We start from the raw sequence: 16,007 nt of genomic DNA, 5'->3' as shown, positions 1-16,007 counted from the left end.
TGTGTGAGTGGGTGTGTGGGTGAGCAGGTGAGTGGGTATATGGGTGTGTCTAGGTATGGGTGTGTGTGTGGGTGGGCGGGTGAGTGGGTGTATGGGTGTGTGAGTGGGTGTGTGGGTGAGCGGGTGAGTGGGTGTATGGGTGGGTGAGTGGGTGTATGGGTGTGTGAGTGGGTGTTTGGGTGTGAGAGTGTATGGGTGTATGGGTGTGTGAGTGGGTGTGTGGGTGAGCGGGTGAGTGGGTGTATGGGTGTGTGAGCGGGTGAGTGGGTGTATGGGTGTGTGGGTGGGTGGGTGAGCAGTGAGTGAGTGGGTGTGTGTGTGTGTGGGGAGCGGTAGTGTAGCGGCTAGCGCTACGCTGCGCTACGAACCTTGTGACCCGGGTTCGATTCCCGCTCACGGCCGACACCAGGGGTGGAGCCAGGGGGGTGACAGGGTAGACAATTGTCACCCCCGAGAAAAAATAAAAAATCGAAACCGATGGCGTCTGGCTCAGCAGCCTGACTCTCTAAATCATTCTTGAAATTAACATTTGTTGAAATGTCACCCCTTGGCTGAAAATCCTGGCTCCGCCCCTGGCCAACACCGCCGGTGACGATTATCTGAACCGGTTCTGGGTGAACTCAGCCACGAATGAGTAGCTGGTGTAGCCGTGGTGGTGTAGCGAACTTCGCCACTGGGGAGACAAAGGCGGCCGGGCGTGGTGCCGGCCACCCACCCCCTCGTGTGCCGTGCCGGCCTTCATAGGTGCTCGCTAACAGCACTTGCCTCTACAGTCTGTTACAGGCTACACGGGGGATCTTTGTAGTTGTCTTGTTTGGTGGTGATGGTGGTGATAATGATGGTGACGACGATGATGATGATCTTGGTGGTGGTGATGGTCATGGTGATGGTGATATTGACGATATGAGGGTGATGGTCATGATGGTAACAATTTCAACAATGTTACCCACTCATCCACCCACATACCCATCCATCCACCCACACTCACCCACTCACCCACCCACCCTCTCACCCACCTACCCTCTCACCCACCCACCCACTCACCGACCCACCCACCCTCTCACTCACCCACCCTCTCACCCACCTACCCTCCCACCCACCCACTCGCCGACCCACCCACCCTCTCACCCACCCACTCACCTACCCTCTCACCCACTCACTCACCCACTCACCCACCCACCCTCTCACCGACCCACCCACCCACTCACCGACCCACCCTCTCACCCACTCACCCACCCACCCTCTCACCCACCCTCTCACCCACCCACCCACTCACTCACCCTCTGACCCACCCTCCCTCTCACCCACCCACTCACCCACCCACTCACCCATCAACCCACCCACCCACTCACCCATCAACCCACCCACCCTCTCACTCACCCACACACACACCCTGTGTGTGTATTCTGGCCGTGGGGTGCGTCAGCTGGAGAACTTGAGCAGCTTCATCCGCGCCATCCAGGAGTACGGCATGAGGCCTCACGACATCTTCGAAGCCAACGACCTCTTTGAGAGTGGCAACATGACCCAGGTGCAGAGCACGCTGCTCGCACTCGCAAACACGGTGAGTGGGCGGGCGGGTGGGTGGGTGAGCGGGCGGGTGGGTGGGTGAGTGAGCGGGCGGGTGGGTGGGTGGGTGGGTGAGTGGGTGAGTGAGTGAGTGGGTGAGTGAGTGAGTGGGCGGATGGGCGGGCAGGCGGGTGGGTGGGTGGGTGGGTGAGTGGGTGAGTGAGTGAGTGGGTGAGTGAGTGAGTGGGCGGATGGGCGGGCAGGCGGGTGGGTGGGTGGGTGGGTGGGGTGAGTGAGTGGGTGAGTGGGTGAGTGAGTGAGTGGGTGAGTGGGTGAGTGAGTGAGTGGGCGGATGGGCGGGCAGGCGGGTGGGTGGGTGGGTGAGTGAGTGAGTGGGTGAGTGGGCGGGTGGGTGGGTGGGTGGGTGGGTGAGTGAGTGAGTGGGTGAGTGAGTGGGCGGGTGGGTGAGTGAGTGGGCGGGTGGGTGAGTGAGTGAGTGGGCGGATGGGCGGACGGGTGGGTGGGTGGTTGAGTGGATGAGTGGGTGGGTTGATGGGTGGGTGAGTGAGTGGGTGGGTGGGTAAGTGGGTCGGTGGGTGGGTGACTGGGTGGGTGGGTTGATGGGTGAAAGAGTGGGTGAGTTCATGGGTCAGTGGGTGAGTGGCTGGGTGGGTGAGTGAGTGAGTGGGTGGGTGGGATGGGTGAGTGGGTGGGATGGGTGAGTGAGTGGGTGATTGGGTGGGTGTGTGAGTTGGTGGGGTGGGTGGACGAGTGGCTGGGTGGGTAAATGAGTGGGTGGGTGAGTGAGTGAGTGGGTGGGTGAGTGAGTGAGTGGGTGAGTGGGTGGATGGGTGGGTGAGATGGGTGAGTGGGTGGGTGATTGGGTGGGTGTGTGAGTTGGTGGGGTGGGTGGATGAGTGGCTGGGTGGGTAAATGAGTGGGTGGGTGAGTGAGTGAGTGAGTGGGTGAGTGGGTGGATGGGTGGGTGAGATGGGTGAGTGGGTGGGTGATTGGGTGGGTGTGTGAGTTGGTGGGGTGGGTGGATGAGTGGCTGGGTGGGTAAGTGGGTGGGTGAGTGGGTGGGTGGGTGAGAGGGTCGTTGGGTGAGTTGATGGGATGAATGGGTGAGAGTGAGTGAGTGAGGCAGGTTAAGACTGAGGTAGTGGTCACTCACTGCTGTGTCTATGTGTGCATCTGTGTATGTGTGTCTGTGTGTGTCTGTGTGTGTGCATCTGTGTGCGTCTGTGTGTGCGTGTCTTTGCTTTGTGTGTCTGTGTGTGTGTGTCTCTGTGTGTCTGTGTGTGTGTCTTTGTGTGTCTGTGTGTGCGTGTCTTTGCTTTGTGTGTCTGTCTGTGTGTCTGTGTGTGTGCGTCTGTGTGTGCGTGTCTTTGCTTTGTGTGTCTGTCTGTGTATGTGTCTGTGTGTGTCTGTGTGTGTCTCTGTGTGTGTGTGTCTGTGAGTGCGTCTGTGTGTGTGTCTGTGTGTGTGTGTGTCTGTGTGTGCGTCTGTGTGTGTGTGTCTGTGTGTGTGTGTGTCTGTGTGTCTTTGTCTGCGTGAGGCAGGCTAAGACTAAGGGAGTAGACACTCACTGCTGTGTAGGAGTCCGTTATGCTGATCGCCAGGAGCGAGAGTTCAACCCGGAGATGCTGAAGGCCGGACAGAGCGTCATAGGCCTCCAGGTACACGGGGAGAGGCACGGGGAGAGATGGGGAGAGACACGGGGAGAGATGGGGAGAGACACGGGGAGACACGGGGAGAGACACGGGGAGACACGGGGAGAGACACGGGGAGAGATGGGGAGAGACACGGGGAGAGATGGGGAGAGACACGGGGAGAGATGGGGAGAGACACGGGGAGAGATGGGGAGAGACACGGGGAGAGACACGGGGAGAGATGGGGAGAGACACGGGGAGAGACACGGGGAGACACGGGGAGAGACACGGGGAGAGATGGGGAGAGACACGGGGAGAGATGGGGAGAGACACGGGGAGAGATGGGGAGAGACACGGGGAGAGATGGGGAGAGACCCGGGGAGAGACACGGGGAGACACGGGGAGAGACACGGGGAGAGATGGGGAGAGACACGGGGAGACACGGGGAGAGACACGGGGAGAGATGGGGAGAGACACGGGGAGACACGGGGAGAGACACAGGGAGAGATGGGGAGAGATGGGGAGAGACACGGGGAGACACGGGGAGAGACACGGGGAGACACGGGGAGAGACACGGGGAGAGACACGGGGAGAGACACGGGGAGAGACACGGGGAGAGACACGGGGAGAGATGGGGAGAGACACGGGGAGAGATGGGGAGAGACACGGGGAGACACGGGGAGAGACACGGGGAGACACGGGGAGAGACACGGGGAGACACGGGGAGAGACACGGGGAGAGATGGGGAGAGACACGGGGAGAGATGGGGAGAGACACGGGGAGAGATGGGGAGAGACACGGGGAGAGATGGGGAGAGACACGGGGAGAGACACGGGGAGAGATGGGGAGAGACACGGGGAGAGACACGGGGAGACACGGGGAGAGATGGGGAGAGACACGGGGAGAGATGGGGAGAGACACGGGGAGAGATGGGGAGAGACACGGGGAGAGATGGGGAGAGACACGGGGAGAGACACGGGGAGACACGGGGAGAGACACGGGGAGAGATGGGGAGAGACACGGGGAGACACGGGGAGAGACACGGGGAGAGATGGGGAGAGACACGGGGAGACACGGGGAGAGACACGGGGAGAGACACGGGGAGAGATGGGGAGAGACACGGGGAGAGACACGGGGAGACACGGGGAGAGACACGGGGAGACACGGGGAGAGATAGGGAGAGACACGGGGAGAGACACGGGGAGAGATGGGGAGAGACACGGGGAGAGATGGGGAGAGACACGGGGAGAGACACGGGGAGAGATGGGGAGAGACACGGGGAGACACGGGGAGAGACACGGGGAGAGATGGGGAGAGACACGGGGAGACACGGGGAGAGACACGGGGAGACACGGGGAGAGACACGGGGAGAGATGGGGAGAGACACGGAGAGACACGGGGGAGAGACACGGAGATGATATTGATGTTGATGCTGATGTGGATGACGATGATGTGAACCACACACCCACCCACTCACCCACCCACTCACCCACCCACCTACTCACCCACCCCCCCACTCACCCACCCATCCCCCCACTCACCCACCCACTCACCCACCCACTCACCCACTCACCCACCCACTCACCCACCCACTGACCCACTCACCCACTCACCCACCCACCTACTCACCCACCCACCTACTCACCCACCCCCCCACTCACCCACCCACCCCCCCCACTCACCCACCCACTCACGCACCCACTCACGCACCCACTCACCCACCCCCCCACTCACCCCCCCACTCACCCACCCATCCCCCCACTCACCCACCCACCCACTCACCCACCCACCCCCCCACTCACCCATCCCCCCACTCACCCACCCACTCACGCACCCACTCACCCACCCCCCCACTCACCCCCCCACTCACCCACCCATCCCCCCACTCACCCACTCACCCACCCACTCACCCACCCACTCACGCACCCACTCACCCACCCACTCACCCACCCACTCACCCACCCACCCACTCACCCACCCACCCACTCACCCACTCACTCAACCACTCACTCACTCACCCACCCACTCACCCACCCACCCACCTCCCCACTCACCCATCCCCCCACTCACCCACCCACTCACGCACCCACTCACCCACCCACTCAACTCACCCACCCACTTACTCACCCACCCACCCACCCACTCACCCACCCACTCACCCACCCACCAACTCACCTTCCCACCCTTTCCCCCACCCACCCCCCCCCCCCCCCCCCACACAGATGGGCACCAACAAGTGTGCAAGCCAGGCTGGGATGACGGCCTACGGGACGCGTCGCCACCTCTACGACCCGCGGGGACCTTCGCAGGAGGATCGGTGGAGGCCCGACCAGGACAACTCCATCTCCCTGCAGATGGGGACCAACAAGCTGGCCAGCCAGGTACCCCCAGCCGCTAGAACCAGCCAGGTGACCAGCCAGGTACCCGGTCACTAGCACCAGCCAGGTGCCCAGCCAGGTACCCCCAGCCGCTAGAACCAGCCACGTACCCAGCCACGTACCCAGCCAGGTACCCAGCCAGGTACCCAGCCAGGTACCCAGCCAGGTGCCCAGCCAGGTAACCCCAGCCGCTAGAACCAGCCACGTACCCAGCCAGGTACCCAGCCAGTCGTAGCAGCTAGGTAAGCTCCACCAACTCTCTGTCCCCGTGTGTCACCCACCCACCGTGTGCCACCCACCGTGTGCCACCCACCGTGTGCCACCCACCGTGTGCCACCCACTGTGTGTACGGTGCCCGCCTGGGGTGGAGCCCTCCTTCGACTCACTCCACCATCTCGCTCCTCATTCACCTACTCCTACACCACTGCCTCTTCCTCCATCAGCTCCACCGTCTTCTAGTCATCCACCACCTCCATCTCTCTTCTCATCCACCTCCTCCTCAATCAACTCCACCATCTGTCCACCACTACCACCACCAGCTCCATCACCACCTCCTCCACCCATTCTCTCCACCTCCTCCATCAACTCCACCATCTCTCCACCACCTCCATCACCACCACCACCATCTCTCTCCACCTCCTCCTCAATCAACTCCACCATCTCTCCACCACCACCAGCTCCATCACCACCTCCTCCACCAATTCTCTCCACCTCCTCCATCAACTCCACCATCTCTCCACCACCACCTCCATCACCACCACCACCATCTCTCTCCACCTCCTCCTCAATCAACTCCACCATCTCTCCACCACCACCAGCTCCATCACCACCTCCTCCACCAATTCTCTCCACCTCCTCCATCAACTCCACCATCTCTCCACCACCACCTCCATCACCACCACCATCTCTCTCCACCTCCTCCATCAACTCCACCATCTCTCCACCACCACCTCCATCACCACCTCCTCCACCAATTCTCTCCACCTCCTCCATCAACTCCACCATCTCTCCACCACCACCTCCTCCACCAACTCTCTCCACCTCCTCCATCCACCATTTCTCCACCAACTCCATCACCACCTCCTCCACCAACTCTCTCCACCTCCTCCATCAACTCCACCATCTCTCCACCACCACCAACTGTCTCCACCTCCTCCATCAACTCCACCACCTCCATCCACCATCTCTCCACCACCACCACCACCAACTCTCTCTCCCCGTGTGCCACCCACTGCCGGCCGCCACGACTTGCCCTGGCACCCGCCACCACGGGGTGGAGCGCTCCTACGACTCGTCCACCATCTTGCTCCTCATCCTCCTACTCCACCTCCTCCAGCTCCTATTCCTCCATCAGCTCCACCGTCTTCTAGTCATCCTCCACCACCACCATCTTTATCTGCATCCACCTCCTCCACCTCCTCAATCAACTCCACCATTCAAACCATTTCCACTCCGTCCCTCCATCAACTCCAACATCTCTCTCCACCTCCTCAATCAACTCCACCATCTCAAACCATCTCCAGTCCGTCGCTCCATCAACTCCAACATCTCTCTCCACCTCCTCAATCAACTCCATAATCTCAACCATCTCCACTACGTCCCTCCATCAACTCCAACATCTCTCTCCACCTCCTCAATCAACTCCACCATCTCAACCATCTTCACTACGTCGCTCCATCAACTCCACCATCTCTCTCCACCTCCTCAATCAACTCTACCATCTCAACCATCTCCACTCTGTCCCTCCATCAACTCCACCATCTCTCTCCACCTCCTCAATCAACTCCATCATCTCAACCATCTCCACTACGTCGCTCCATCAACTCCAACATCTCTCTCCACCTCCTCAATCAACTCCACCATCTCAACCATCTCTGCTCCGTCCCTCCATCAACTCCAACATCTCTCTCCACCTCCTCAATCAACTCCAGCATCTCAACCATCTCCACTACGTCGCTCCATCAACTCCACCATCTCTCTCCACCTCCTCAATCAGCGCCATCATCTCAACCATCTCCACTCCGTCCCTCCATCAACTCCACCATCTCTCTCCACCTCCTCAATCAACTCCATCATCTCAACCATCTCCACTACGTCGCTCCATCAACTCCAACATCTCTCTCCACCTCCTCAATCAACTTCACCATCTCAACCATCTCCGCTCCGTCCCTCCATCAACTCCAACATCTCTCTCCACCTCCTCAATCAACTCCAGCATCTCAACCATCTCCACTATGTCGCTCCATCAACTCCACCATCTCTCTCCACCTCCTCAATCAGCTCCACCATCTCAACCATCTCCACTCCGTCCCTCCATCAACTCCACCATCTCTCTCCACCTCCTCAATCAACTCCATCATCTCAACCATCTCCACTCCGTCCCTCCATCAACTCCACCATCTCTCTCCACCTCCTCAATCAACTCCATCATCTCAACAATCTCCACTCCGTCGCTCCATCAACTCCACCATCTCTCTCCACCTCCTCAAACAACTCCATAATCTCAACCATCTCCACTCCATCCCTCCATCAACTCCAACATCTCTCTCCAACTCCTCAATCAACTCCATAATCTCAACCATCTCCACTCCGTCCCTCCATCAACTCCACCATCTCTCTCCACCTCCTCAATCAACTCCACCATCTCAACCATCTCCACTCCGTCCCTCCATCAACTCCACCATCTCTCTCCACCTCCTCAATCAACTCCAGCATCTCAACCATCTCCACTACATCGCTCCATCAACTCCACCATCTCTCTCCACCTCCTCAATCAGCTCCATCATCTCAACCATCTCCAGTCCGTCGCTCCATCAACTCCACCATCTCTCTCCACCTCCTCAATCAACTCCACCATCTCAACCATCTCCACTACGTCCCTCCATCAACTCCAACATCTCTCTACACCTCCTCAATCAGCTCCACCATCTCAACCATCTCCACTCCGTCCCTCCATCAACTCCACCATCTCTCTCCACCTCCTCAATCAACTCCATCATCTCAACCATCTCCACTCCGTCCCTCCATCAACTCCACCATCTCTCTCCACCTCCTCAATCAACTCCATCATCTCAACAATCTCCACTCCGTCGCTCCATAAACTCCACCATCTCTCTCCACCTCCTCAAACAACTCCATAATCTCAACCATCTCCACTCCGTCCCTCCAACAACTCCAACATCTCTCTCCACCTCCTCAATCAACTCCATAATCTCAACCATCTCCACTCCGTCCCTCCATCAACTCCACCATTTCTCTCCACCTCCTCAATCAACTCCACCATCTCAACCATCTCCGCTCCGTCGCTCCATCAACTCCACCATCTCTCTCCACCTCCTCAAACAACTCCATAATCTCAACCATCTCCACTCCATCCCTCCATCAACTCCAACATCTCTCTCCACCTCCTCAATCAACTCCATAATCTCAACCATCTCCACTCCGTCCCTCCATCAACTCCACCATCTCTCTCCACCTCCTCAATCAACTCCACCATCTCAACCATCTCCACTCCGTCCCTCCATCAACTCCACCATCTCTCTCCACCTCCTCAATCAACTCCAGCATCTCAACCATCTCCACTACATCGCTCCATCAACTCCACCATCTCTCTCCACCTCCTCAATCAGCTCCATCATCTCAACCATCTCCAGTCCGTCGCTCCATCAACTCCACCATCTCTCTCCACCTCCTCAATCAACTCCACCATCTCAACCATCTCCACTACGTCCCTCCATCAACTCCAACATCTCTCTACACCTCCTCAATCAGCTCCACCATCTCAACCATCTCCACTCCGTCCCTCCATCAACTCCACCATCTCTCTCCACCTCCTCAATCAACTCCATCATCTCAACCATCTCCACTCCGTCCCTCCATCAACTCCACCATCTCTCTCCACCTCCTCAATCAACTCCATCATCTCAACAATCTCCACTCCGTCGCTCCATCAACTCCACCATCTCTCTCCACCTCCTCAAACAACTCCATAATCTCAACCATCTCCACTCCGTCCCTCCAACAACTCCAACATCTCTCTCCACCTCCTCAATCAACTCCATAATCTCAACCATCTCCACTCCGTCCCTCCATCAACTCCACCATTTCTCTCCACCTCCTCAATCAACTCCACCATCTCAACCATCTCCACTCCGTCCCTCCATCAACTCCACCATCTCTCTCCACCTCCTCAATCAACTCCACCATCTCAAACCATCTGCAGTCCGTCGCTCCATCAACTCCACCATCTCTCTCCACCTCCTCAATCAACTCCACCATCTAAACCATCTCCACTCAGTCGCTCCATCATCTCCACCATCTCTCTCCACCTCCTCAATCAACTCCAGCATCTCAACCATCTCCACTACATCCCTCCATCAACTCCACCATCTCTCTCCACCTCCTCAATCAGCTCCATCATCTCAACCATCTCCACTACGTCGCTCCATCAACTCCACCATTTCTCTCCACCTCAATCAACTCCATCATCTCAACCATCTCCGCTCCGTCGCTCCATCAACTTCACCATCTCTCTCCACCTCCTCAATCAACTCCATCATCTCAACCATCTCCACTCCGTCCCTCCATCAACTCCACCATCTCTCTCCACCTCCTCAATCAACTCCATAATCTCAACCATCTCCACTCCGTCCCTCCATCAACTCCAACATCTCTCTCCACCTCCTCAATCAACTCCACCATCTCAACCATCTCCACTACGTCCCTCCATCAACTCCACCATCTCTCTCCACCTCCTCAATCAACTCCATCATCTCAACCATCTCCACTCCGTCCCTCCATCAACTCCACCATCTCTCTCCACCTCCTCAATCAACTCCACCATCTCAACCATCTCCACTACGTCCCTCCATCAACTCCACCATCTCTGTCCACCTCCTCAATCAGCTCCATCATCTCAACCATCTCCACTCCGTCCCTCCAACTCCACCATCTCTCTCCACCTCCTCAATCAACTCCACCATCTCAACCATCTCCACTCCGTCGCTCCATCAACTTCACCATCTCTCTCCACCTCCTCAATCAGCTCCATCATCTCAACCATCTCCACTACGTCGCTCCATCAACTCCACCATCTCTCTCCACCTCCTCAATCAACTCCATCATCTCAACCATCTCCACTCTGTCCCTCCATCAACTCCACCATGTCTCTCCACCTCCTCAATCAACTCCATCATCTCAACCATCTCCACTCCGTCGCTCCATCAACTCCACCATCTCTCTCCACCTCCTCAATCAGCTCCACCATCTCAACCATCTCCACTCTGTCGCTCCATCAACTCCACCATCTCTCTACACCTCCTCAATCAACTCCACTATCTCCACTACGTCCCTCCATCAACTCCACCATCTCTCTCCACCTCCTCAATAAACTCCATCATCTCAACCATCTCCACTCCGTCGCTCCATCAACTCCACCATCTCTCTCCACCTCCTCAATCAACTCAATCATCTCAACCATCTCCACTACGTCCCTCCATCAACTCCAACATCTCTCTCCACCTCCTCAATCAACTCCATCATCTCAACCATCTCCACTCCGTCCCTCCATCAACTCCACCATCTCTCTCCACCTCCTCAATCAACTCCATCATCTCAACAATCTCCACTCCGTCGCTCCATCAACTCCACCATCTCTCTCCACCTCCTCAAACAACTCCATAATCTCAACCATCTCCACTCCATCCCTCCATCAACTCCAACATCTCTCTCCACCTCCTCAATCAACTCCATAATCTCAACCATCTCCACTCCGTCCCTCCATCAACTCCACCATCTCTCTCCACCTCCTCAATCAACTCCACCATCTCAACCATCTCCACTCCGTCCCTCCATCAACTCCACCATCTCTCTCCACCTCCTCAATCAACTCCAGCATCTCAACCATCTCCACTACATCGCTCCATCAACTCCACCATCTCTCTCCACCTCCTCAATCAGCTCCATCATCTCAACCATCTCCAGTCCGTCGCTCCATCAACTCCACCATCTCTCTCCACCTCCTCAATCAACTCCACCATCTCAACCATCTCCACTACGTCCCTCCATCAACTCCAACATCTCTCTACACCTCCTCAATCAGCTCCACCATCTCAACCATCTCCACTCCGTCCCTCCATCAACTCCACCATCTCTCTCCACCTCCTCAATCAACTCCATCATCTCAACCATCTCCACTCCGTCCCTCCATCAACTCCACCATCTCTCTCCACCTCCTCAATCAACTCCATCATCTCAACAATCTCCACTCCGTCGCTCCATCAACTCCACCATCTCTCTCCACCTCCTCAAACAACTCCATAATCTCAACCATCTCCACTCCGTCCCTCCAACAACTCCAACATCTCTCTCCACCTCCTCAATCAACTCCATAATCTCAACCATCTCCACTCCGTCCCTCCATCAACTCCACCATTTCTCTCCACCTCCTCAATCAACTCCACCATCTCAACCATCTCCACTCCGTCCCTCCATCAACTCCACCATCTCTCTCCACCTCCTCAATCAACTCCACCATCTCAAACCATCTGCAGTCCGTCGCTCCATCAACTCCACCATCTCTCTCCACCTCCTCAATCAACTCCACCATCTAAACCATCTCCACTCAGTCGCTCCATCATCTCCACCATCTCTCTCCACCTCCTCAATCAACTCCAGCATCTCAACCATCTCCACTACATCCCTCCATCAACTCCACCATCTCTCTCCACCTCCTCAATCAGCTCCATCATCTCAACCATCTCCACTACGTCGCTCCATCAACTCCACCATTTCTCTCCACCTCAATCAACTCCATAATCTCAACCATCTCCACTCCGTCCCTCCATCAACTCCAACATCTCTCTCCACCTCCTCAATCAACTCCACCATCTCAACCATCTCCACTACGTCCCTCCATCAACTCCACCATCTCTCTCCACCTCCTCAATCAACTCCATCATCTCAACCATCTCCACTCCGTCCCTCCATCAACTCCACCATCTCTCTCCACCTCCTCAATCAACTCCACCATCTCAACCATCTCCACTACGTCCCTCCATCAACTCCACCATCTCTGTCCACCTCCTCAATCAGCTCCATCATCTCAACCATCTCCACTCCGTCCCTCCAACTCCACCATCTCTCTCCACCTCCTCAATCAGCTCCACCATCTCAACCATCTCCACTCTGTCGCTCCATCAACTCCACCATCTCTCTACACCTCCTCAATCAACTCCACTATCTCCACTACGTCCCTCCATCAACTCCACCATCTCTCTCCACCTCCTCAATAAACTCCATCATCTCAACCATCTCCACTCCGTCGCTCCATCAACTCCACCATCTCTCTCCACCTCCTCAATCAACTCCACTATCTCCACTACGTCCCTCCATCAACTTCACCATCTCTCTCCACCTCCTCAATCAACTCCACCATCTCAACCATCTCCACTCCGTCCCTCCATCAACTCCACCATCTCTCTCCACCTCCTCAATCAACTCCATAATCTCAACCATCTCCACTCCGTCCCTCCATCAACTCCAACATCTCTCTCCACCTCCTCAATCAACTCCACCATCTCAACCATCTCCACTACGTCCCTCCATCAACTCCACCATCTCTCTCCACCTCCTCAATCAACTCCATCATCTCAACCATCTCCACTCCGTCCCTCCATCAACTCCACCATCTCTCTCCACCTCCTCAATCAACTCCACCATCTCAACCATCTCCACTACGTCCCTCCATCAACTCCACCATCTCTGTCCACCTCCTCAATCAGCTCCATCATCTCAACCATCTCCACTCCGTCCCTCCAACTCCACCATCTCTCTCCACCTCCTCAATCAGCTCCACCATCTCAACCATCTCCACTCTGTCGCTCCATCAACTCCACCATCTCTCTACACCTCCTCAATCAACTCCACTATCTCCACTACGTCCCTCCATCAACTCCACCATCTCTCTCCACCTCCTCAATAAACTCCATCATCTCAACCATCTCCACTCCGTCGCTCCATCAACTCCACCATCTCTCTCCACCTCCTCAATCAACTCAATCATCTCAACCATCTCCACTACGTCCCTCCATCAACTCCAACATCTCTCTCCACCTCCTCAATCAACTCCATCATCTCAACCATCTCCACTACGTCCCTCCATCAACTCCAACATCTCTCCACCACCAACTCTCTCTCCCCGTGTGCCCCCCACCACCCACCGAGGCTGGTATGACGTGCCCTGGCACCCGTTGCCACGGGGTGGAGCGCTCCTACGACTCAGTTCACCATCTTGCTCCTCATCCTCCTACTCCACTGCCTCTTCCTCCACCAGCTTCACCATCTTCTAGTCATCCACCACCACCTCCATCTCTCTCCTCATCCACCTCCTCAATCAACTCCATCATCTCAACCTTCTCCACTACGTCCCTCCATCAGCTCCACCATCTCTCCACCACCACCTCCAACACCTCTTCCACCAACTCTCTCCACCTCCTCCATCAACTCCACCATCTCTCTCCACCTCCTCCATGAACTCCGTCATCTTTCCACCACCACCACCTCCTCCACCAACTCTCTCCATCTCCTCCATCAGCTCCACCATCTCTCCACCACCACCTCCACCACCACCACCAACTCTCTCCACCTCCATCAACTCCGTCATCTCTCCACCACCTCTCTCCACCTCCTCCATCAGCTCCATCATCTCAACCATCACCATCTCCACTACGTCCCTCCCTCAGCTCCACCATCTCTCCACCACCACCACCACCAACTCTCTCTCCCCATGTGCCCCCACCACCCACCCAGGCTGGTATGACGTGCCCTGGCACCCGTTGCCACGGGGTGGAGAGCTCCTACAACTCAGTTCACCATCTTGCTCCTCATCCTCCTACTCCACTGCCTCTTCCTCCACCAGCTTCACCATCTTTTAGTCATCCTCCACCACCACCACCTCTGTCTCTCTCCTCATCCACCTCCTCCACCTCCTTAATCAACTCCATCATCTCAACCTTCTCCACTACGTCCCTCCATCAACTCCACCATCTCTCCACCACCACTACCTCCTCCACCAACTCTCTCCACCAACTCTCTCCATCTCCTCCATCAGCTCCGCCATCTCTCCACCACCATCACCTCCACCACCTCCACCACCACCACCAACAACTCTCTCCACCTCCTCCATCAACTCCACCATCTCTCCACCACCACCACCAACTCTCTCCATCTCCTCCATCAGCTCCACCATCTCTCCACCACCACCTCCACCACCACCAACTCTCTCCATCTCCTCCATCAGCTCCACCATCTCTCCACCACCACCACCTCCACCACCACCAACTCTCTCCATCTCCTCCATCAGCTCCACCATCTCTCCACCACCACCACCAACTCTCTGCATCTCCTCCATCAGCTCCACCATCTCTCCACCACCACCACTACCACCACCACCAACTCTCTCCATCTCCTCCATCAGCTCCACCATCTCTCCACCACCACCACCTCCACCACCACCAACTCTCTCCATCTCCTCCATCAGCTCCACCATCTCTCCACCACCACCACCAACTCTCTGCATCTCCTCCATCAGCTCCACCATCTCTCCACCACCACCTCCACCACCACCAACTCTCTCCATCTCCTCCATCAGCTCCACCATCTCTCCACCACCACCACCACCACCAACACCAACTCTCTCCATCTCCTCCATCAGCTCCACCATCTCTCCACCACCACCACCACCAACTCTCTGCATCTCCTCCATCAGCTCCACCATCTCTCCACCACCACCACCTCCACCACCACCAACTCTCTCCATCTCCTCCATCAGCTCCACCATCTCTCCACCACCACCACCACCAACACCAACTCTCTCTCCCCTTGTGCCACCCACCCACCCACGCAGGCCGGCATGACGTGCCCTGGCACCCGCCGCCACGTGTACGACTCCCGCCTCGGCGTGGAGCGCTCGTACGACTCGTCCACGATCTCCCTCCAGATGGGAACCAACCAGGTCGCCACGCAGACCGGCATGACCGCCTACGGACTCGGTCGGCAGATCTGCGACTTCAAATACTGCGCTCCGCCGCCGCCCGTCCCGCCCACCGCCGCCGGTGGTGGCGGCGGTGTGGTGTTTAATGGTAATCGTGGTGGCGGTGGTGGCGGCGGTGGCGGTGGTGGCGGTGGTGTCGGTGGTGGGTTTGTGGCAGCCCAGCAAGAGGATGAATACGCAGAGGAGGAGGAGGAGTACTGAGGGTTGGGGGAGAGTGGGGAGAGGGGGGAGACGTGGGGAGTGGGGGGGGAGAAAGGGAGAGACATGGGGAGAGGGGGGGGGGGAGACATTGGGAGAGAGGGGAGAGACATGGGGAGAGAGGGGAGAGGGGGGAGAGACGTGGGGAGAGGGGGGAGAGGGGGAGAGAGATATGGGGAGAGAGAGGAGAGGGGGAGAGAAAGGGAGAGACATTGGGAG

At 57.1% G+C, this 16,007-nt stretch overlaps 1 protein-coding gene across 2 annotated transcripts in view; it reads left to right on the top strand.

Annotated features, from left to right (window-relative positions):
- LOC116958469 (calponin-1-like) overlaps window positions 1-15,797 on the top strand; it is a 40,579-nt gene extending 24,782 nt beyond the window's left edge. For both annotated transcript variants that reach the window (XM_076058826.1, XM_076058827.1), the window contains exons 5-8: window positions 1,427-1,564; window positions 3,072-3,188; window positions 5,384-5,542; window positions 15,444-15,797. In XM_076058826.1, coding sequence (XP_075914941.1) covers window positions 1,427-1,564; window positions 3,072-3,188; window positions 5,384-5,542; window positions 15,444-15,791 — 762 coding nt within the window. In that variant the 3' untranslated portion in view covers window positions 15,792-15,797. The remainder of the gene's footprint in view (window positions 1-1,426; window positions 1,565-3,071; window positions 3,189-5,383; window positions 5,543-15,443) is intronic.
- The last annotated feature ends 210 nt before the right edge of the window (window positions 15,798-16,007 follow it).

Source organism: Petromyzon marinus (genome assembly GCF_048934315.1).
Source record: "Petromyzon marinus isolate PM22_M1 ecotype Great Lakes invasive population chromosome 78 unlocalized genomic scaffold, UKy_Petmar_22M1.pri1.0 chr78_unloc.3, whole genome shotgun sequence".
NCBI classification, from domain to species: domain Eukaryota; kingdom Metazoa; phylum Chordata; class Hyperoartia; order Petromyzontiformes; family Petromyzontidae; genus Petromyzon; species Petromyzon marinus.
This window is presented reverse-complemented; position numbering and strand designations above follow the sequence as displayed.